This window comes from Sander vitreus, chromosome 6, assembly GCF_031162955.1.
Source record: "Sander vitreus isolate 19-12246 chromosome 6, sanVit1, whole genome shotgun sequence".
Lineage (NCBI taxonomy): Eukaryota > Metazoa > Chordata > Actinopteri > Perciformes > Percidae > Sander > Sander vitreus.
This window is the reverse complement of record NC_135860.1, coordinates 836,545-859,044: the sequence shown is the minus strand read 5'-3', so window position 1 is coordinate 859,044 and position 22,500 is coordinate 836,545. Positions and strand designations below refer to the sequence as shown.

General features: G+C 47.7%; 1 protein-coding gene across 1 annotated transcript in view; it reads right to left on the bottom strand.

Annotated features, from left to right (window-relative positions):
- Positions 1–3,904: 3,904 nt before the first annotated feature.
- LOC144519095 (collagen alpha-6(VI) chain-like) overlaps positions 3,905–22,500 on the bottom strand; it is a 69,682-nt gene continuing 51,086 nt past the window's right edge. The window contains exons 36-39 of the mRNA XM_078251988.1: positions 21,645–21,741; positions 19,883–20,022; positions 5,820–5,867; positions 3,905–4,682 (exon numbers count right to left, since the gene is read on the bottom strand). Coding sequence (XP_078108114.1) covers positions 4,411–4,682; positions 5,820–5,867; positions 19,883–20,022; positions 21,645–21,741 — 557 coding nt within the window. The 3' untranslated portion in view covers positions 3,905–4,410. The remainder of the gene's footprint in view (positions 4,683–5,819; positions 5,868–19,882; positions 20,023–21,644; positions 21,742–22,500) is intronic.

Genomic DNA, 22,500 nt, shown 5'->3' with positions numbered 1-22,500 from the left:
CAATATCAAATATCAATAATAAATATACAAATCATAACTCTAAGAATGAATGAATTATTTAAGGGTAAGATCAACAGATAAGTCTTGGGACCCTCTTGAAGGATCCAAAATGATCACATAAACGCAGAACACTATCATAGCATGCACGCATATTTTAAGAGGACTGTCTGCAGGAATGTGTCTGACCAATCACGGTGGGTGTAATGCATGGGTCAAAAATGCCAGGGCTGATTTTTTTGTCCCAGTCCAGCCCTGGTTGTGGGTCATAAAAACAATCATAAAATGTAACCACGTAATGACTTGAGTCCAACCCAAGCCTGATGTCTCTGTCCCATGATTCTCAGTTCAGCTCTCTCCTCTGACTCTTTGTTCTTTTACATCTCTAGCCAACATGCTCTGTCTTCACAGCGCTCACACAAGTCCAAAACACATATAGCTGTCAGCATTTTAACCGTGTTTAACCCAGCTACTAGCTAACGGTAGGCTAACGTTAGCTGCTGCCAGGTGTAAAAGTTAATTAGTCTCGCATTGCTGCGGTCTTACTAGTCCACACAGCATTCCTGGATGGGAGAAAACCCTGCTCTGGTTTATTGGCATTTCCTTTAACCAATCACAATCATCGTAGGCGGTGCTAAGCTCGGACGGAGCCACGGTGCCTCTGCTAAATAGTCTCAGGAAGGAGCTGGTTCTGGTGGAACATGTGGACGTTCAAAAGTAGTTTTAGTCGTGCAACAGAAAGCTCAGATTGGACAGATAGTCTAGCTAGCTGTCTGGATTTACCCTGCAGAGATCTGAGGAGCAGTTAACCATAGTCCTCACAAATCAGCCGGAGGTTAGAACGCCAACACAGAGACAGAGGAAGGAGACGCACATCTGGCTGAAATGAGGGAATTTCCAGAGGCACCTAAACCATCCTGGAAGTGGAACATTGTGGATACAGACTAGTTAACGCATTAGACAGATAATGATCCATGGACATGGAGTCATAGCCGTGATCTAGCAATCCAGTCTGGGCTTTCTCACAAGTTTTTGCCGCTTTTTTCAACGTTTTTGTCTCGTTTTTGGAGTTTTTTTCTGAGATTCTTGCTGCTTTTTTTGGTCAAGTTTTTCGCGCTTTTTAAAAAAAATTTCTTTCTCTTTTTAAAAAAAGAAATTCCGAGTTTTTTGGCGCTTTTTTCAACGTTTTCCGTCTCTTTATTTTCTGAGATTCTTGTCGCTTTTTTCCAAGGTTTTTTTGGGTCAAGTTTTTGGCGCTTTATCCAAAGTTTTTCAAGCTTTTTATACATTTTTTGGCACTTTTTTCAATGTTTTTGTCTCTTTTCTGGAGTTTTTTTTCTGAGATTCTTGTAGAGAAGGTTTATTTGGTCAAGTTTTTGCCGCTTTATCCGAAGTTTTTTGCGCTTAAAAAAATAAAATAAATGTTTTTGTTGCTTTTCTCTCTCCATGCAGACGTGTCCCGGGACCTCCTGAGATAGTTGGAGATCCCAACCCCCCCAATGTTGAACCTAAAGTTACTCCCTTCCATGGAGTAAATAGGAGAGGAAGTAGCTGCCATGAGTTTGGTGACTCCAGAATTTATACAGGACACTTAAAATGAATGGTAGTACCAAGTAGTACGGTCGTGCTTTAGCCAGTTTTTTTCAGAAATACAGTATATATATATATATATATATACAGAAGCTGTAAATTCAAGTCCCCCTGATGCAACTTTTCTCCTTCAGAAGTTTATGACCAAGGTTTTTTTAAGTAAGGATACAATCGTGTTATAATGCCAGGAACACAATTGTAGTGGGATAATACTTAATCAGTTATTTATTGGCCTAAATGTGATTTAAATTCTGTAAAATAAATATTGCATCAGCCTTAAAAGTCCCACATTATACATTTCTATTGTATAAATAAAAACGTCACCCAGAAGCACAGCACATTACCACCTAGCATGAGCTAATGCTAATGCCTCCTTAAGCTACAGTAGCTCACAGACTAACAACAAGCAACTATTTCATTAGGACCTGCTGCGAATGTATTTCATATACTTTCAATAATAACATAATGATACAGAGGCTTTTATAGCGTTTCTATTAGCCAACATAAAGCATAAAATAAAGCTACTTTAGCGTAGGTTAGCCACATTAGCTAATGTAGAGCTAGCCAGATTTGGTTCCCTAGCCTTAAAACGCCAGTAGCGTTCTTCCACCGAGCCAGTCTCCATTGAAAATATCAACGGTTTAATGTTGGCTTTCTTACCAGTGAAGCTACACACACAGCAGAATATTTCCTAACATGTTTTTTGATTCATTATGACCTGTTCTATGAATCGGCATAAACTACATCCAGTACAAAAGCACAGCGGATTGAACATGATTTGGACCATCATGACCACCATTCTTGACTACGATGTTACTCTTACAAATGTGGATGGTACAAGTGGTTGTACTGGTTGTTAAGTCTTACAACATTATACATAGTTTAATGTATAACGTTATACATTGATCATATGTTTTGTATGTACAATCAGAAAAGTAAAGAAGCCGAAATATAGTTTTTAGGCAAATGTAGTGTTAAGTAAAAGTACTAACACCACACTGTGAAAAATACTCTGTATTGCAATATGTACTACAAGTAAAAGTCCTGCAGGGAAAGTGAAAGTCTGTAAGTATCATCAGGAAAATGTAGTTTAAGTATTAAAAGTAAAGAAGAATCCTCCCATTGTAGAACGTGTAAAGGATCCAAAGAAGTAACTAGTAACTAAAGCTGTAACAGATGAATGTAGTGGAGTAAAAAGTACAATATTTCTCTCTGAAAATTAGCGGAGTAGAAGTAGAAAGTGGCATGAAAAGAAAAGACTCAAGTAAAGTACAAGTACCTCAACATTTGGACTGAAGTACAGTACTGGAGTACATGAACTTAGTTACATTCATCTACTTAAAAAAAGGGCAGTATTTACCTCTGAGATGTAACGGAGTAGAAGTAGAAAGTGGCAGAACATGAATATGCAAGTAAAAGTACCTCAAAACTGTACTTAGGTGCAGTAGTTGAGTAAATACTTAGATTCCAGCTCTAGATATAACTACAGAGATTTAAGGAATAAATCGAGCTGAGCCACTACAGACCCGCCGCACTTTCTAATCAAATACTTTGCGCCATCTTGTGGCAGAAACACGATACTACGCAGTTTCTTCTGCAAGCTGTAGATCACTTAGTTTTTGCTGCTGACAGGCTTAGATTAATATTCTAAATGTGTGACAACATTATGGAAAGGATTTCTAAGGAGGTCGACCTTTCTGTTGAAGAGAAATATCCTTTTTTTAAACATAAAATTGTGTTTGCTAAACCCACCAGACTCCATGTAAATAAACATTAATTTAAGCATCGTAAAATACACTTCATTCAAAGCCGACAGAAACTAAATAAAACTATGAAAAGCCGTTTTGGGTCGTCTTTCCACTTTTGCAACCATCACAACTCTAGTTTTGGTTGAAATAAACACACAGTTTACCGATTTACATGTCAGAATATGTTGGCTCTATACACGCTAAAAGTATTTTTTTTTTAAATGGAGTCTGGTGGGTTTAGCGCTAGCGAACTCATAGATGTTTTTGGTTAAACAGAAAGGTCTCAAAGAGGTCTATCTCTGTAGGGAGTCAGTGGCAAAAGCAGCAAATCTTAGTGGATGCAAATTGACGATGCACATTTGCCCCATAGGGTTACATTGCAGGCCGGTCTGTGGCTGCAGGTTACAGCGATCTCACTTAATACTGGACCAGTGTCAAAGATTGTTGTTCCTATCAGTCACTTACACACAAAAACATAGGAAAATAAAACCCCTTCAACCATGTTTTGTGCACAGTGTTTTAGGGACTGACGGTTGAGGACTGACAATATGTACATTAATAGACCATGCTTGAGTTTTGGTGTAATCTGAAACATACATTTTATTCAGAATATGGTACAAAACAATAAAATGAGAGTTTTCCTGTGGCAAAAATGTTACTAAATCCAGATGAATGTGACCTGTATGCCAATTTCCTGGTATGTCAATTTTCCTTTTATTTTATTTGTTGTGGTTTTTGACCTGCTGCAATTTATCTTCCTTCAGAAAATAGCACCTGGTTGCATGAAGAATAACAACATACATCCTGAAAGAGGCAGCTCAAGTCCTTGTTGAGCATCAGTTGGGTAGAGAACAGTTGACACACACACACAAAAAAAAACTAGCTCCAACAGAAAATGAAAAAAAGGTGCCCCCCCCCCAAAAAAACATGAATGTTTGAGGAAACAAATTCAAGGCAACTGGTCCGAAGAAAGGAGCACTTTGGAACAGTTTAAACTTTCCCTGATGTGTTTCGGTTTGCAGTTTAAACATCCCAGAGCAGACTCAGCTTGCATGCATTTCATCCCGCTTCGTGTTCAGTGCAACACAGCCATTTTCTTCAACTCGTCCAGGTGACGACGTCTCACAACGGCACCTCCTTTTCCTCCTCTTCTTCCTCTTCCTCCTCTTCTTCTTACTAATTGACTCGCACAGAGGCTCTGGCACTCAGTCAGGGTGTTGAACCGGTTTCCGTTGCCACCGCAGCCGCCGTACCAGAAGCGAGAGCATCCCCCACGATTGCTGTCAAAGAACCAGCTTATGGTGTAGTTCTGGCAGCCGCCGGCGTCCGGGCGCAAGAGACAAGTGTCTGGATGAAGACGGGAGAGAGAGAGAGAGAGAGAGAGAGAGAGAGAGAGATTAACCATCGCAGGTCTGAGGGCATTTTCTCCATTTTTTACATATCTTCTTGAATTCACATTTTAAGACAGTGGTGTCAAACATACGGCCCGGCCCGTGGGCCAGAACCGGCCCCCCCAAAGGGTCCAATCAGGCCCACTGGATTACTTTGCAAAGTGTGAAAATTGCAGAAAAGTAATTAATTCCTATTCCAAATTAACCACTTTAATCTCAGAGACTATCCGAGTTCTTTTTCCGGGAATTTATGACTTTAATCTTAGAAATTCTGAGTTTTTTCTCGGAATATTACCCCTCTCCCTCGGGTCCGTAACATTATTTTCTTTGCTACAATGGCCTTAGAACGGCTGTCGTTAAAACACTGCTCCTCATTCCCCCTGCTCTGGCATTTCCCCCTCTCATTCCCCCTGCTCTGGCGTTTCCCCCCTCTCGTTCCCCCTGCTCTGGTGTTCCCCCCTCTCATTCCCCCTGCTCTGGTGTTCCCCCTCTCATTCCCCCTGCTCTGGCGTTTCCCCCCTCTCATTCCCCCTGCTCTGGCGTTTCCCCCCTCTCATTCCCCCCTGCTCTGGCATTTCCCCCCTCTCATTCCCCCCTGCTCTGGCGTTTCCCCCCCTCTCATTCCCCCCTGCTCTGGCATTCCCCCCTCTCATTCCCCCCTGCTCTGGCGTTTCCCCCCCCTCTCATTCCCCCCTGCTCTGGCATTTCCCCCCTCTCGTTCCCCCTGCTCTGGTGTTCCCCCTCTCATTCCCCCTGCTCTGGTGTTTCCCCCTCTCATTCCCCCTGCTCTGGTGTTCCCCCCTCTCATTCCCCCTGCTCTGGCATTTCCCCCTCTCATTCCCCCTGCTCTGGTGTTTCCCCCTCTCATTCCCCCTGCTCTGGCGTTTCCCCCTCTCATTCCCCCTGCTCTGGCGTTTCCCCCCTCTCATTCCCCCTGCTCTGGTGTTCCCCCCTCTCATTCTCTGGAGCCACTAGGGGTTAAGTGTCTTGCTCAGGGACACATTGGTTGATGTATCACAGTGGGAATTAAACCCAGATCTCCCACACCAATGGCACATGTCATATCCACTGCGCCATCACCACCCCTTTTTACCTTTAGAGACGTAGCTGGTCGGCTCCGTCTTCATAGGGGTGACTTCATCTGGGAGAGACGACACAGTCAACCACACGTAGACCAGGAACAATTATTACATATTCATCTAATTGTCCATTTTTTTTACGTAATCGCAGTTTCTTTATAAATCACTGTTATGTGATCCAGATAATGTAGGAACACAAATACATAGCCATACATCTCCAGACTCCGGCCGTCACTCTCTGACTCCGCGGCAGTAACCCTCATTCATGCTTTCATAACCTCCCGTTTGGACTAATGCAATGGAGTCCTGTCTGGGGTCTCCAGCAAAACCCTAGACAGGCTCCAGTATGTCCAAAACTCTGCCGCCAGGGTCCTCACCCACACCAAGACCTGGCAGCACATCACCCTAACCCTCATCCACGGTTTAACACCCCGAAACCTACCGGTCTAACACCCAGAAACCTACCGGTGCAACACCTCGAAACCTACCGGTTTAACACCCAGAAACCTAACGGTCTAACACCCCGAAACCTACCGGTCTAACACCCAGAAACCTACCGGTTTAACAGAAACCTACCGGTCTAACACCCCAAAACCTACCGGTCTAACACCCGGAAACCTACCGGTCCAACACCCAGAAACCTAACGGTCTAACACCCAGAAACCTACCGGTCCAACACCCCGAAACCTTCCGGTCCAACACCCAGAAACCTACCGGTCTAACACCCAGAAACCTACTGGTGCAACACCCAGAAACCTACCGGTCTAACAGAAACCTACCGGTTTAACACCCCGAAACCTACCGGTCCAACACCCAGAAACCTAACGGTCTAACACCCAGAAACCTACCGGTCTAATACCCCAAAACTACCGGTCCAACACCCAGAAACCTACCGGTCTAACACCCAGAAACCTACCGGTGCAACACCCAGAAACCTACGGGTTTAACAGAAACCTACCGGTTTAACACCCCGAAACCTACCGGTCTAATACCCCAAAACTACCGGTCCAACACCCAGAAACCTACCGGTCTAACACCCTCAGAAACCCTACCGGTCTAACACCCAGAAACCCTACCGGTTTAACACCCCAGAAACCTACCGGTCTAACACTGAAACCCACCGGCTCAACACCCAAAAACCTACCGGTTTAACACCCCGAAACCTACCGGTCTAATACCCCAAAACTACCGGTCCAACACCCAGAAACCTACCGGTTTAACACCCAGAAACCTACCGGTTTAACACCCAGAAACCTACTGGTCTAACACCCCGAAACCTACCGGTCTAACACCCCGAAACTTAACGATCTAACACCCCGAAACCTACCGGTCTAACACCCAGAAACCTACCGGTCTAACACCCCGAAACCTACCGGTTTAACACCCAGAAACCTACCGGCTCAACACTCGAAACCTACCGGTCTAACACCTAGAAACCTACCGGTCTAACACCCAGAAACCTACCGGTCTAACACCCCAGAAACCTACCGGTCCAACACCCGAAACCTACCGGCTAACACTAAACCTACCGGTCTAACACCCAGAAACCTACCGGTCCAACACCCAGAAACCTACCGGTCTAACACTCGAAACCTACTGCCCTAACACCCCGAAACCTACCGGTCCCAACACCCAGAAACCTACCGGTCTAACACCCAGAAACCTACCGGTCTAACACCCGAAACCCTACGGTCAACACCCCGAAACCTACCGGTCTAACACCCAGAAACCTACCGGTCCAACACCCAGAAACCTACCGGTCTAACACCCCGAAAACCCTACCGGTCTAACACCCCGAAACCTAACGATCTAACACCCGAAAACCTACCGGTCTAACACCCAGAAACCTACCGGTCTAACACCCCGAAACCTACCGGTTTAACACCCAGAAACCTAACGATCTAACACGCCGAAACCTAACGATCTAACACCCGAAAACCTACCGGTCTAACACCCCGAAACCTACCGGTTTAACACCCAGAAACCCTACCGGTCAAACACCCAGAAACCTACCGGTCTAACACCCAGAAACCTACCGGTCTAACACCCAGAAACCTACCGGTCTAACACCCCAGAAACCTACCGGTCCAACACTAGAAACCTACCGGTCTAACACCCCGAAACCTACCGGTCCAACACCCAGAAACCTACCGGTCTAACACCCGAAACCTACCGGTCTAACACCCCGAAACCTACCGGTCCAACACCCAGAAACCTACCGGTCTAACACCCAGAAACCTACCGGTCCAACACCCAGAAACCTACCGGTCCAACACCCCAGAAACCTACCGGTCTAACACCCAGAAACCTACCGGTCTAACACCCAGAAACCTACCGGGTTTAACAGAAACCCTACGGTCTAACACTCGAAACCTACCGGTCCAACACCCCGAAACCTACCGGTCTAACACCCAGAAACCTACCGGTCTAACACCCGAAACCTACCGGTCTAACACCCCAGAAACCTACCGGTCTAACACCCAGAAACCTACCGGTCTAACACCTCGAAACCTACCGGTCTAACACCGAAACCTACCGGTCTAACACCCGAAACCCTACCGGTCTAACACCCCGAAACCTACCGGTCTAACACCCAGAAACCTACCGGTCTCAACACCTCGAAACCTACGGGTCTAACACCCGAAACCTACCGGTCTAACACCCAGAAACCTACCGGTCTAACACCCGAAAACCTACCGGTCTAACACCCCGAAACCTACGGTCTAACACCCAGAAACCTACCGGTCTAACACCCCGAAACCTACCGGTCTAACACCCGAAACCTACCGGTCTAACACCCCAGAAACCTACCGGTCCAACACCCAGAAACCTACCGGTCTAACAGAAACCTACCGGTCTAACACCCGAAACCCTACCGGTCCAACAGCCAGAAACCTACGGTGTAACAGAAACCTACCGGTCTAACACCCAGAAACCTACCGGTCCAACACCCAGAAACCTACGGTTTAACAGAAACCTACCGGTCTAACACTCCCGAAACCTACGGTCTAACACCCAGAAACCTACCGGTCCAACACCCAGAAACCTACCGGTCCAACACCCAGAAACCTACCGGTCTAACACCCTCAGAAACCTACCGGTCCAACACTCAGAAACCTACCGGTCTAACACCCAGAAACCTACCGGTCCAACACCCCGAAACCTACCGGTCTAACACCCAGAAACCTACCGGTCTAACACCCCGAAACCTACCGGTCTAACACCCAGAAACCTACCGGTCCAACACCCAGAAACCTACCGGTCTAACACCCCAGAAACCTACCGGTCTAACACCCCGAAAACCTACCGGTCTAACACCCAGAAACCTACCGGTTTAACACCCCCGAAACCTACCGATCTAACACCCCGAAACCTACCGGTCCAACACCCAGAAACCTACGGGCTAACAGTAACCTACCGATCTAACACCCCAGAAACCTACGGTCTAACACCCAGAAACCTACCGGTCCAACACTCCAGAAACCTACCGGTTTAACAGAAACCTACCGGTCTAACACCCCGAAACCTACCGGTCCAACAGCCAGAAACCTACGGTTGTAACAGAAACCTACCGGTCTAACACCCAGAAACCTACCGGTCCAACAGCCAGAAACCTACCGGTTTAACAGAAACCTACCGGTCTAACACCCAGAAACCTACCGGTCCAACACGAAACCCTAACGGTCTAACACCCAGAAACCTACCGGTCCAACACCCTAGAAACCTACGGTTTAACAGAAACCTACCGGTCTAACACCCCGAAACCTACCGGTCCAACAGCCAGAAACCTACGGTGTAACAGAAACCTACCGGTCTAACACCCCAGAAACCTACCGGTCCAACACCCAGAAACCTACCGGTTTAACAGAAACCTACGGTCTAACACCCCGAAACCTACCGGTCCAACACCCAGAAACCTACCGGTCTAACAGAAACCTACCGTCTAACACCCCGAAACCTACCGGTCTAACACTCCAGAAACCTACCGGTCCAACACCCAGAAACCTACCGGTCTAACACCCCGAAACCTACCGGTCTAACACCCAGAAACCTACCGGTGCAACACCCAGAAACCTACCGGTCTAACAGAAACCTACCGGTCTAACACCCCGAAACCTACTGTCCCACACCCAGAAACCTACGGTTTAACACCCCAAAACTTAACGATCTAACACCCGAAACCTACCGGTCCAACACCCAGAAACCTACCGGTTAACAGTAACCTACCGTCTAACACCCCAGAAACCTACCGGTCTAACACCCAGAAACCTACCGGTCCAACAGCCCAGAAACCTACGGTTTAACAGAAACCTACCGGTCTAACACCCAGAAACCTACCGGTCCAACACCCAGAAACCTACCGGTCTAACAGAAACCTACCGGTCTAACACCCCAGAAACCTACCGGTCTAACACCCAGAAACCTACCGGTCCAACACTCCCGAAACCTACCGGTCCAACACCCCGAAACCTACGGTCCAACACCCAGAAACCTACGGTCTAACACCCAGAAACCTACCGGTCCAACACCTCGAAACCTACCGGTCCAACACCCCGAAACCTAACGATCTAACACCCCGAAACCTACCGGTCTAACACCCAGAAACCTACCGGTCTAACACCCAGAAACCTACCGGTTTAACACCCGAAACCTACGGGTCTAACACCCAGAAACCCTACCGGTCCCAACACCCAGAAACCTACCGGTCTAACACCCGAAACCTACCGGTCTAACACCCAGAAACCTACCGGTCTAACACCCTCGAAACCTACCGGTCTAACACCCAGAAACCTACCGGTCTAACACCCAGAAACCTACCGGTCTAACACCCAGAAACCTACCGGTCCAACAGAAACCTACGTTTAACAGAAACCTACCGGTCTAACACCCCGAAACCTACCGGTCCAACAGCCCAGAAACCTACGGTCTAACACCCGAAACCTACCGGTCTAACACCCCAGAAACCTACCGGTTTAACACCCCGAAACCTACCGGTCTAACAGAAACCTACCGGTCTAACACCCCGAAACCTACCGGTCTAACACCCAGAAACCTACCGGTCCAACACCCCGAAACCTTCCGGTCCAACACCCCAAAACCTACCGGTCCAACACCCAGAAACCTAACGGTCTAACACCCAGAAACCTACCGGTCTAACACGCCGAAACCCAACGATCTAACACCCGAAAACCTACCGGTCTAACACCCAGAAACCTACCGGTCCAACACCCAGAAACCTACCGGTTTAACAGAAACCTACCGGTCTAACACCCCGAAACCTACCGGTCCAACAGCCAGAAACCTACCGGTGTAACAGAAACCTACCGGTCTAACACCCCGAAACCTACCGGTCCAACACCCAGAAACCTACCGGTTTAACAGAAACCTACCGGTCTAACACCCCGAAACCTACCGGTCTAACACCCAGAAACCTACCGGTCCAACACCCCGAAACCTTCCGGTCCAACACCCAGAAACCTAACGGTCTAACACCCAGAAACCTACCGGTCCAACACCCCGAAACCCAACGGTTTAACACCCCGAAACCTACCGGTCTAACACCCAGAAACCTACCGGTGCAACACCCCGAAACCTACCGGTCTAACACCCAGAAACCTAACGGTCTAACACCCCGAAACCTACCGGTCTAACACCCAGAAACCTACCGGTGCAACACCCAGAAACCTACCGGTCTAACACCCAGAAACCTAACGGTCTAACACCCCAAAACCTACTGGTCTAACACCCAGAAACCTACCGGTTTAACACCCCGAAACTTAACGATCTAACACCCCGAAACCTACCGGTCCAACACCCAGAAACCTACCGGTCTAACACCCAGAAACCTACTGGTGCAACACCCAGAAACCTACCGGTCCAACACCCAGAAACCTACCGGTTTAACAGAAACCTACCGGTCTAACACCCCGAAACCTTCCGGTCCAACAGCCAGAAACCTACCGGGTTAACAGTAACCTACCGGTCTAACACCCAGAAACCTACCGGTCCAACAGCCAGAAACCTACCGGTTTAACAGAAACCTACCGGTCTAACACCCAGAAACCTACCGGTCTAACACCCCGAAACCTAACGGTCTAACACCCCAGAAACCTACCGGTCCAACACCCAGAAACCTACCGGTTTAACACCCCGAAACCTACCGGTCTAACACCCCGAAACCTTCCGGTCCAACAGCCAGAAACCTACCGGTTTAACAGAAACCTACCGGTCTAACACCCCGAAACCTACCGGTCTAACACCCAGAAACCTACCGGTCCAACACCCAGAAACCTACGGGTTTAACAGAAACCTACCGGTTTAACACCCCGAAACCTACCGGTCCAACAGCCAGAAACCTACCGGTTTAACAGAAACCTACCGGTCTAACACCCCGAAACTACCGGTCCAACACCCAGAAACCTACCGGTCTAACACCCCGAAACCTAACGGTCTAACACCCCAAAACCTACCGGTCTAACACCCAGAAACCTACCGGTCTAACACCCCGAACTACCGGTCCAACACCCCGAAACCTACCGGTCTAACACCCCAAAACCTACCGGTCTAACACCCAGAAACCTACCGGTCTAACACCCCGAAACCTACCGGTTTAACACCCAGAAACCTACTGGTCTAACACCCCGAAACCTACCGGTCTAACACCCCGAAACCTAACGATCTAACACCCGAAAACCTACCGGTCTAACACCCAGAAACCTACCGGTCTAACACCCAGAAACCTACCGGTCTAACACCCGAAACCTACCGGTCTAACACCCAGAAACCTACCGGTCTAACACCCCGAAACCTACGGTCTAACACGAAAACCTACCGGTCTAACACCCAGAAACCTACCGGTCTAACACCCAGAAACCTACCGGTCTAACACCCAGAAACCTACCGGTCTAACACCCCGAAACCTACCGGTCCCAACAGAAACCTACCGTTTAACAGAAACCTACCGGTCTAACACCCAGAAACCTACCGGTCCAACACCCCAGAAACCTACCGGTCTAACACCCGAAACCTACCGGTCTAACACCCCGAAACCTACCGGTCTAACACCCAGAAACCTACCGGTCCAACACCCCGGTTTAACACCCCAAACCTACCGGTCTAACACCCAGAAACCTACCGGTCTAACACCCGAAACCTACCGGTCTAACACCCCAGAAACCCTACCGGTCTAACACCCCGAAACCTACCGGTCTAACACCCAGAAACCTACCGGTCCAACACCCAGAAACCTACCGGTTTAACAGAAACCTACGGTCTAACACCCCGAAACCTACGGTCCAACACCCAGAAACCTACCGGTCTAACAGAAACCTACGGTCTAACACCCCGAAACCTACCGGTCCAACACCCAGAAACCTACCGGTCTAACACCCGAAACCTACGGTCTAACACCCCAAAACCTACCGGTCTAACACCCAGAAACCTACCGGTCTAACACCCCGAAACCTACTGGTCTAACACCCCGAAACCTACCGGTCCAACACCCAGAAACCTACCGGTCTAACACCCGAAACCTACCGGTCTAACACTCAGAAACCTACCGGTCTAACACCCAGAAACCTACCGGTCTAACACCCAGAAACCTACGGTCTAACACCCCGAAACCTACCGGTCTAACACCCAGAAACCTACCGGTCCAACACCCAGAAACCTACCGGTTTAACACGAAACCTACCGGTCTAACACCCCGAAACCTACCGGTCCAACACCCAGAAACCTACGGTTTAACAGAAACCTACCGGTCTAACACCCAGAAACCTACCGGTCCAACACCCCAGAAACCTACCGGTTTAACACCCCGAAACCTACCGGTCTAACACCCCAGAAACCTACCGGTCTAACACCCCGAAACCTACCGGTCCAACACCCCGAAACCTTCGGTCTAACACCCCGAAACCTACCGGTCTAACACCCCGAAACCTACCGGTTTAACACCCAGAAACCTACCGGTCTAACACGCCGAAACCTAACGATCTAACACCCGAAAACCTACCGGTCTAACACCCAGAAACCTACCGGTCCAACACCCAGAAACCTACCGGTGTAACAGAAACCTACCGGTCTAACACCCCGAAACCTACCGGTCCAACACCCAGAAACCTACCGGTGTAACAGAAACCTACCGGTCTAACACCCAGAAACCTACCGGTCCAACACCCAGAAACCTACCGGTTTAACAGAAACCTACCGGTCTAACACCCCGAAACCTACCGGTCTAACACCCAGAAACCTACCGGTCCAACACCCCGAAACCTTCCGGTCCAACACCCCAAAACCTACCGGTCCAACACCCAGAAACCTAACGGTCTAACACCCAGAAACCTACCGGTCCAACACCCCGAAACCCAACGGTTTAACACCCCGAAACCTACCGGTCTAACACCCAGAAACCTACCGGTGCAACACCCCGAAACCTACCGGTCTAACACCCAGAAACCTAACGGTCTAACACCCCGAAACCTACCGGTCTAACACCCAGAAACCTACCGGTGCAACACCCAGAAACCTACCGGTCTAACACCCAGAAACCTAACGGTCTAACACCCCAAAACCTACTGGTCTAACACCCAGAAACCTACCGGTCCAACACCCCGAAACTTAACGATCTAACACCCCGAAACCTACCGGTCCAACACCCAGAAACCTACCGGGTTAACAGTAACCTACCGATCTAACACCCAGAAACCTACCGGTCTAACACCCAGAAACCTACCGGTCCAACACCCAGAAACCTACCGGTTTAACAGAAACCTACCGGTCTAACACCCCGAAACCTACCGGTCCAACAGCCAGAAACCTACCGGTGTAACAGAAACCTACCGGTCTAACACCCAGAAACCTACCGGTCCAAAAGCCAGAAACCTACCGGTTTAACAGAAACCTACCGGTCTAACACCCAGAAACCTACCGGTCCAACACCCCGAAACCTACGGTCTAACACCCCAGAAACCTACCGGTCCAACACCCAGAAACCTACCGGTCCAACACCCCGAAACCTACCGGTCTAACACCCAGAAACCTACCGGTCCAACACCCAGAAACCCTACGGTCTAACACCCAGAAAACCTACCGGTCTAACACCCCAGAAACCTACCGGTCCAACACCCAGAAACCTACGGTTTAACAGAAACCTACCGGTCTAACACCCCGAAACCTACCGGTCTAACAGCCAGAAACCTACGGTGTAACACGAAACCTACCGGTCTAACACCCGAAACCTACGGTCAACACCCAGAAACCTACCGGTCTAACACGAAACCTACGGTCTAACACCCCGAAACCTACCGGTCTAACACCCCGAAACCTACCGGTCTAACACCCAGAAACCTACCGGTCCAACACCCGAAACCTACGGTCTAACACCCGAAACCTACGGTCTAACACCCGAAACCTACGGTCTAACACCCTAGAAACCTACCGGTCTAACGCCCGAAACCTACCGGTCTAACACCCCGAAACCTACCGGTCTAACACCCCGAAACCTACCGGTCTAACACCCGAAACCTACCGGTCTAACACCCCGAAACCTAGCGGTCTAACACCCGAAACCTACCGGTCTAACACCCAGAAACCTACCGGTCTAACACAGAAACCTACCGGTCTAACACCCAGAAACCCTACCGGTCTAACACCCAAAAACCTACCGGTCTAACACCCCGAAACCTACCGGTCTAACACCCGAAACCTACCGGTCTAACACCCCAGAAACCTACCGGTCCAACACCCAGAAACCTACCGGGTTTAACAGAAACCTACCGGTCTAACACCCAGAAACCTACGGTCCAACACCCAGAAACCTACGGTCTAACACCCAGAAACCTACCGGTCTAACAGAAACCTACGGTCTAACACCCGAAACCTACGGTCCAACACCCGAAACCTACGGTCAACGCAGAAACCTACCGGTCTAACACCCGAAACCTACGGTCCCAACACCCAGAAACCTACGGTCTAACACCCGAAACCCTACCGGTCTAACACGAAACCTACCGGTCTAACACCCGAAACCTACCGGTCTAACACCCCAGAAACCTACCGGTCCAACACCCAGAAACCTACCGGTCTAACACCCAGAAACCTAACGGTCTAACACCCCAGAAACCTACTGGTCTAACACCCAGAAACCTACCGGTTTAACACCCCGAAACTTAACGATCTAACACCCCGAAACCTACCGGTCCAACACCCAGAAACCTACCGGGTTAACAGTAACCTACCGGTCTAACACCCCGAAACCTAACGGTCTAACACCCAGAAACCTACCGGTCCAACACCCAGAAACCTACCGGTTTAACAGAAACCTACCGGTCTAACACCCCGAAACCTACCGGTCCAACACCCCAGAAACCTACCGGGTCTAACAGAAACCTACCGGTCTAACACCCCAGAAACCTACCGGTCTAACACCCCAGAAACCTACCGGTCTAACACCCAGAAACCTACCGGTTTAACAGAAACCTACCGGTCTAACACCCCGAAACCTACCGGTCTAACACCCAGAAACCTACCGGTGCAACACCCCGAAACCTACCGGTCTAACACCCAGAAACCTAACGGTCTAACACCCCGAAACCTACCGGTCTAACACCCAGAAACCTACCGGTTTAACACCCCGAAACTTAACGATCTAACACCCCGAAACCTACCGGTCCAACACCCAGAAACCTACCGGGTTAACAGTAACCTACCGGTCTAACACCCAGAAACCTACCGGTCTAACACCCAGAAACCTACCGGTCCAACAGCCAGAAACCTACCGGTTTAACAGAAACATACCGGTCTAACACCCCGAAACCTTCCGGTCCAACAGCCAGAAACCTACCGGTTTAACAGTAACCTACGGTCTAACGCAGAAACCTACCGGTCTAACGCAGAAACCTACGGTCCAACAGCCAGAAACCTACGGTTTAACAGAAACCTACCGGTCTAACACCCCGAAACCTACCGGTCTAACACCCAGAAACCTACCGGTCCAACACCCCGAAACCTTCCGGGCCAACACCCCAAAACCTACCGGTCCAACACCCCGAAACCTACCGGTTTAACACCCAGAAACCTACCGGTCCAACACCCCGAAACCTTCCGGTCCAACACCCCAAAACCTACCGGTCCAACACCCCGAAACCCAACGGTTTAACACCCCGAAACCTACCGGTCTAACACCCAGAAACCTACCGGTGCAACACCCCGAAACCTACCGGTCTAACACCCAGAAACCTAAAGGTCTAACACCCCAAAACCTACCGGGTTAACAGTAACCTACCGGTCTAACACCCAGAAACCTACCGGTTTAACACCCCGAAACTTAACGATCTAACACCCCGAAACCTACCGGTCTAACACCCAGAAACCTACCGGTCCAACACCCCGAAACCCAACGGTTTAACACCCCGAAACCTACCGGTCTAACACCCGAAAACCTAACGATCTAACACCCGAAAACCTACCGGTGTAAACCTACCGGTCTAACACCCAGAAACCTACCGGTTTAACACCAGAAACCAATGGAGAAAGAGACTCCATTGCATTAGTCCAAACGGGAGGTTATGAAAGCATGAATGAGGGTTACTGCCGCGGAGTCAGAGAGTGACGGCCGGAGTCTGGAGATGTATGGCTATGTATTTGTGTTCCTACATTATCTGGATCACATAACAGTGATATATAACCTAACGATGTATCCTGGGATTCACTTAAAAGTTTAATTTATTTACAAAAGGGAATACATTTGAATATTTTTACCTTTGACTGAAAGAGACAATTATATTGTTAATCTGTAATTGTAATTGTAATAAGTAATTGTACAGCAACATTTTGAATTGCTACAGCTCTAACCACACGCTTCAACGACTTTTGTAAGTCCAGAGGCTTCATAAAAACAGGTCACAACTTCACTTACGGTACTGAGTTCACACCTGCATGAATTAAATAGAAGCAGGAACTGAGAAAATACTAATTCCCATAAAAAAGTAATGGATCATGAGTAATCTGAACATCAGCCAACAGTTATAATGATCTGATGACTTTAAAAAAATCAATTTGTATTCTGTATCGTATTTGTGCATATTTGAAAAGCTGAAAGGATCAGAGAGAGGCAGTTTAGTTTTTACCTTTAGAGACGTAGCTGGTCGGCTTCGTCTTCATAGGGGTGACTTCATCTGGGAGAGACGGCACAGTCAACCACACGTAGACCAGGAACAATTATTACATATTCGTCTAATTGTCTTCTTTTTTTTTTACGCAAAGATGAGATGATAGATGATAACCAATCGATTCATCTTTGCAGCTCTAATCTTGAGGGCCCTATCTTGCACCTGGCGCAGTGCAGCACAAAGCCCGACGCAAGCGTCTTTGCTAGTTTAAGACCGTCCAGCACCCACGTCGTTTAAATAGTAAATGCACCTGCGCCCATCTGTGCGCCCATGGGCGTGCTGGTCTTACAGGGAGGTGTGTTCAGGTGCATTCTGGGCGTGCTGGTCTTACAAGGAGGTGTGTTCAGGTGCATTCTGGGCGTGCTGGTCTTACAGGGAGGTGTGTTCAGGTGCATTCTGGCCGTGCTGGTCTTACAGGGAGGTGTGTTCAGGTGCATTCTGGGCGTGCTGGTCTTACAGGGAGGTGTGTTCAGGTGCATTCTGGGCGTATTGCTATGTTGAGGCAGCGGGAAGTGATGGCACCATTGACCAACAAAAACCTGGTCTAAAGTCAATAACGCAGCATTTGATTGTTATTTTAACAGAGCATTAGTAAAATGCTCCTAGGCTCGTGCACAGCACGTGCACACTATGCTTGTTACACACACAGGGACGCACAGCAGCACACACACATGCAGAAGATTACAAATACAAATATTACGGTGCAAATCCTCCATCATAACAGCAATGCTCCAAGGTCCAAACGCGCCTGGCTTTTAAAGGGAATGGGAGATGATCTCTGATTGGTTTATTGCATGTTACGCCCAAAACACACCTCTGATTAATGAAGACACTAAGTACAACCCTTATGAACCATGACCCCGGCGCACGGACCCTTTTTTCTACCGTTAAACTAACAAAAGTGGATTAGTTCACACCCTAAACGCACCTGCGCCAGGCTCTTCACGCCGTGCGCTTAGATCGTTAAAATAGGGCCCTAAGTGTTCTGAGAAATAGATTTCTGCACCTCCTCTTTGCTCTGTTTTATTATAGGCTTTAGAAAATCCCAGGACGGAAGAATTTGGCCAATCACAGGTCATGTCAGAGAGAGAACATTTCTATTGGCTGTTCTACAAATGCAGATGTGCGTGTACGTCCCTTCAGATGATGAAAGCCTGATTCAATGACAGAAAATCCTGCAGAAAAAGGGCTGCGTTTTACAATTCTGGGACTTTTTTGCCCGTTTGAGCGTTTACAAGAAGTACTTTTAAGTCTGGAGATGGATGTCAATTATTTTTCCAGATTATCTGCATGTCACAACAAAGTGAGCGATACACAGTTATCAAAATAGTTGGCAATTAATTCAATAGTTGACAACTAAACTATTAATCTTTGCAGCTCAGGCTGGTTTGACTCTGAAAATAGGATTTATTGACGATAATAAAAACACAGACTATCACCAGAGTTATACTTGAACCTCTAGAAGTTGCCAGAGTCTGAATTGTTTAAATCCTACACGGGACAGGTTTGTTAAATTAGGCACTGTTTATTCATATTTGCTTAATGAGGACAGTTTAATATATCGTTGTTTGTGATCTGAAACAGACTCTACATTCCTCACATGACCCTAACTCCACCCCTCTTGTGTGTGTGTGTGTGTGTGTGTGTGTGTGTGCGTGTGCATGTGTGTGTGTCCGTACGTGTCTGTCTGTGTGTGTGTGTGTGTGTTAGTGTGTCTGTGTGTGTATGTTTGTGTGTATGTCTGTGTATGTGTGTGTGTGTGTATGTTTGCTTGTGTATGTGTGTATATGTGTTAGTGTGGTTGTGTGTGTGTATATGTGTTAGTGTGTGTGTGTGTGTGTGTGTGTGTGTGTGTGTGTGTGTGTGTGTGTGTGTGTGTGTGTGTGTGTCTGTGTGTGTGTGTGTGTTACCTCTGAGGTTCTCACTTGAGAGGAAGCTCTGGCCGTCCCCTGGCGGCACACTGGCGATGATGTCCAGCTGTGTTGTCTGCACCCGAAACTTCTCCTCCACCTCCTCAACAAACTCGTCGGCCAGCATTGCCGACCCCTGACTGGAAAGGCCACAGCCGAATAACACAGAAGATGAACTCAGTCACATTTGGCTGCAAACATAAACACAGCTGTAGTACATTACATGTACTCAAGTACTGTACTTAAAGGGTCATTTCAGGTATTTGTCAACCCTATTTTTCCCTGCATTGGTGTCTAAGTGACTAATGTGAACACAAATCTTGGAAAATTGGTCCAGTATTGAACCACAACGCTGTAACTGGCAGCCTTGAACCGGGCTGTAATGTAACCCTACAGGACAAATGTTCAGCATCAGTTTCCGTCCACTAAACGTTCTGTTGTTGCAGCTGACAGACTCAGATTATTATTCTAAGTGTGGGACAACATTATGAAAAGATCCCTACAGAGACAGACCTTTCTGTTAAAGAGCAAGATCCTTTATATTTAACATGAAACAGCCCCGAAATCACCATCACCAAACCCACCAGACTCCATGTAAATAATCAGGACTTTTGGTGTGTATAGAGCCAGCATATTTCCATTAAGGTGAATTAAGTGTTTATTTCAACCAAACCAGAGTGGTGATTGTTGGAAGAGTGGAGAGATGAACCAAGACGGCATTTGATAGTTTTATTTAGTTTCTGTCTACTTTGAATGAAGTGTGTTTTATGATGATTAAATTACTGATTATTTAAATGGAGTCTGGTGTATGAAATTGTCAATTTTCAAACAAATACAGCCCAGTTTTAACCTAAAGGTCTCGATGTTGTTTGGCCCACAAATCACTAAATTAATGCTTCCTGAATTCCTGCAGGAAATGTTAAGCTTGCGGTGACAGAATCATTGTTATTATTTGTAAAGGTCCTATGACATGCTGCTTTTTGGATGCTTTTATATAGGCCATAGTGGTCCCCTAATACTGTATCTGAAGTCTCTTTTATATAGACCTTAGTGGTCCCCTAATACTGTATCTGAAGTCTCTTTTATATAGGCCTTAGTGGTCCCCTAATACTGTATCTGAAGTCTCTTTTATATAGACCTTAGTGGTCCCCCTAATACTGTATCTGAAGTCTCTTTTATATAGACCTTAGTGGTCCCCTAATACTGTATCTGAAGTCTCTTTTATATAGACCTTAGTGGTCCCCTAATACTGTATCTGAAGTCTCTTTCCCTAAATTCAGCCTTGGTGCAGAATTACAGCCACTAGAGCCAGTCCCATAATGAGCTTTCCTTAGGATGTGCCATTTCTGTGTCTGTAGCTTTAAATGCTATTGAGGAGGAGGGGGGGGGTGAGGGGGGGGGGTGTGGCCTTGACCATCTGCCACTTTGCTCATTTGAAAGCCATGATGTCTCTCTCTGTCTCTCATGGGCGGGCCAAATTCTCTGGGTGGGCAAAGCAGAGAAAGGGGAGGTAACCTTTCCCCTTATGATGTCATAAAGGGAAGATTCCTGATTGGCCCATCTGAGCTTTCATTTTCTCAAAGGCAGAGCAGGATACCCAGGGCTCAGTTTACACCTATCACCATTTCTAGCCACTGGGGGACCATAGGCAGGCTGGGGGAACTCACATTAATGTTAAAAAACCTCATAAAGTGACATTTTTATGCCATGGGACCTTTAAGTTGTTCCTTCTAAGGTTGTGTATACATAAAGTCTGAGTTACCCGCTGTCATTATCAGACCAGACCGGTGGATTGTCTGGTTCCAACAGCCTGTCGCAGTCTTCTTTAAATGATGGAGGAGGATACACGTTTATTCCCTCTGAAATATGCACAAATACACTGGTGTTTGTTGTTGTTTAGAAACAAGAAGCAGAAATGTAGATGACACATTAATTGAAGGTCTGCGCATAAGACTGACATGACACCAGTCACATACTGTCCATGGACCAGGAGTCTTCAGATCCCCCCTCTTGACTTCTTTTTAATTCCTTTTTAACCTGCTGTTGATTTGATTCATTCTCTCCTAACTTCCTTTTTCTATACTTGACTTTGGTTTTTATCATGCCAGTTGTTTTGTATTACATAGATACTACATACATACATATTACACAAAGTTGTTATGTTGTGTACTAGAGGGCTGCATTGGGATTGGGCCTGGGGGACCCAATGCAAATCTAGCCTGGAACCCCCCCACGCCAGCAGACACCATAGATAGGCTATATATATATATATATATATATATATATATATATATATATATATATATATATATATATATATATATATATATTCTGACAGTATATAGGCCTACTGTATATCTATGAGCAGACACCAGCAGCGTATCTGAGCCTCCCAGGACGGGGGAGCTCCAAGGCTCCATCCACCGCCCTCCCGCTCGCTCCTTCCTCCCCCTCTCTCCCTCTCCTCTCTCCCTCATCCTCTGCTCCTTCCTCCCCCTCTCTCCCTCTCCTCTCTCCCTCATCCTCTGCTCCTTCCTCCCCCTCTCTCCCTCTCCTCTCTCCCTCCCCCTCTGCTCCTTCCTCCCCCTCTCTCCCTCTCCTCTCTCCCTCATCCTCTG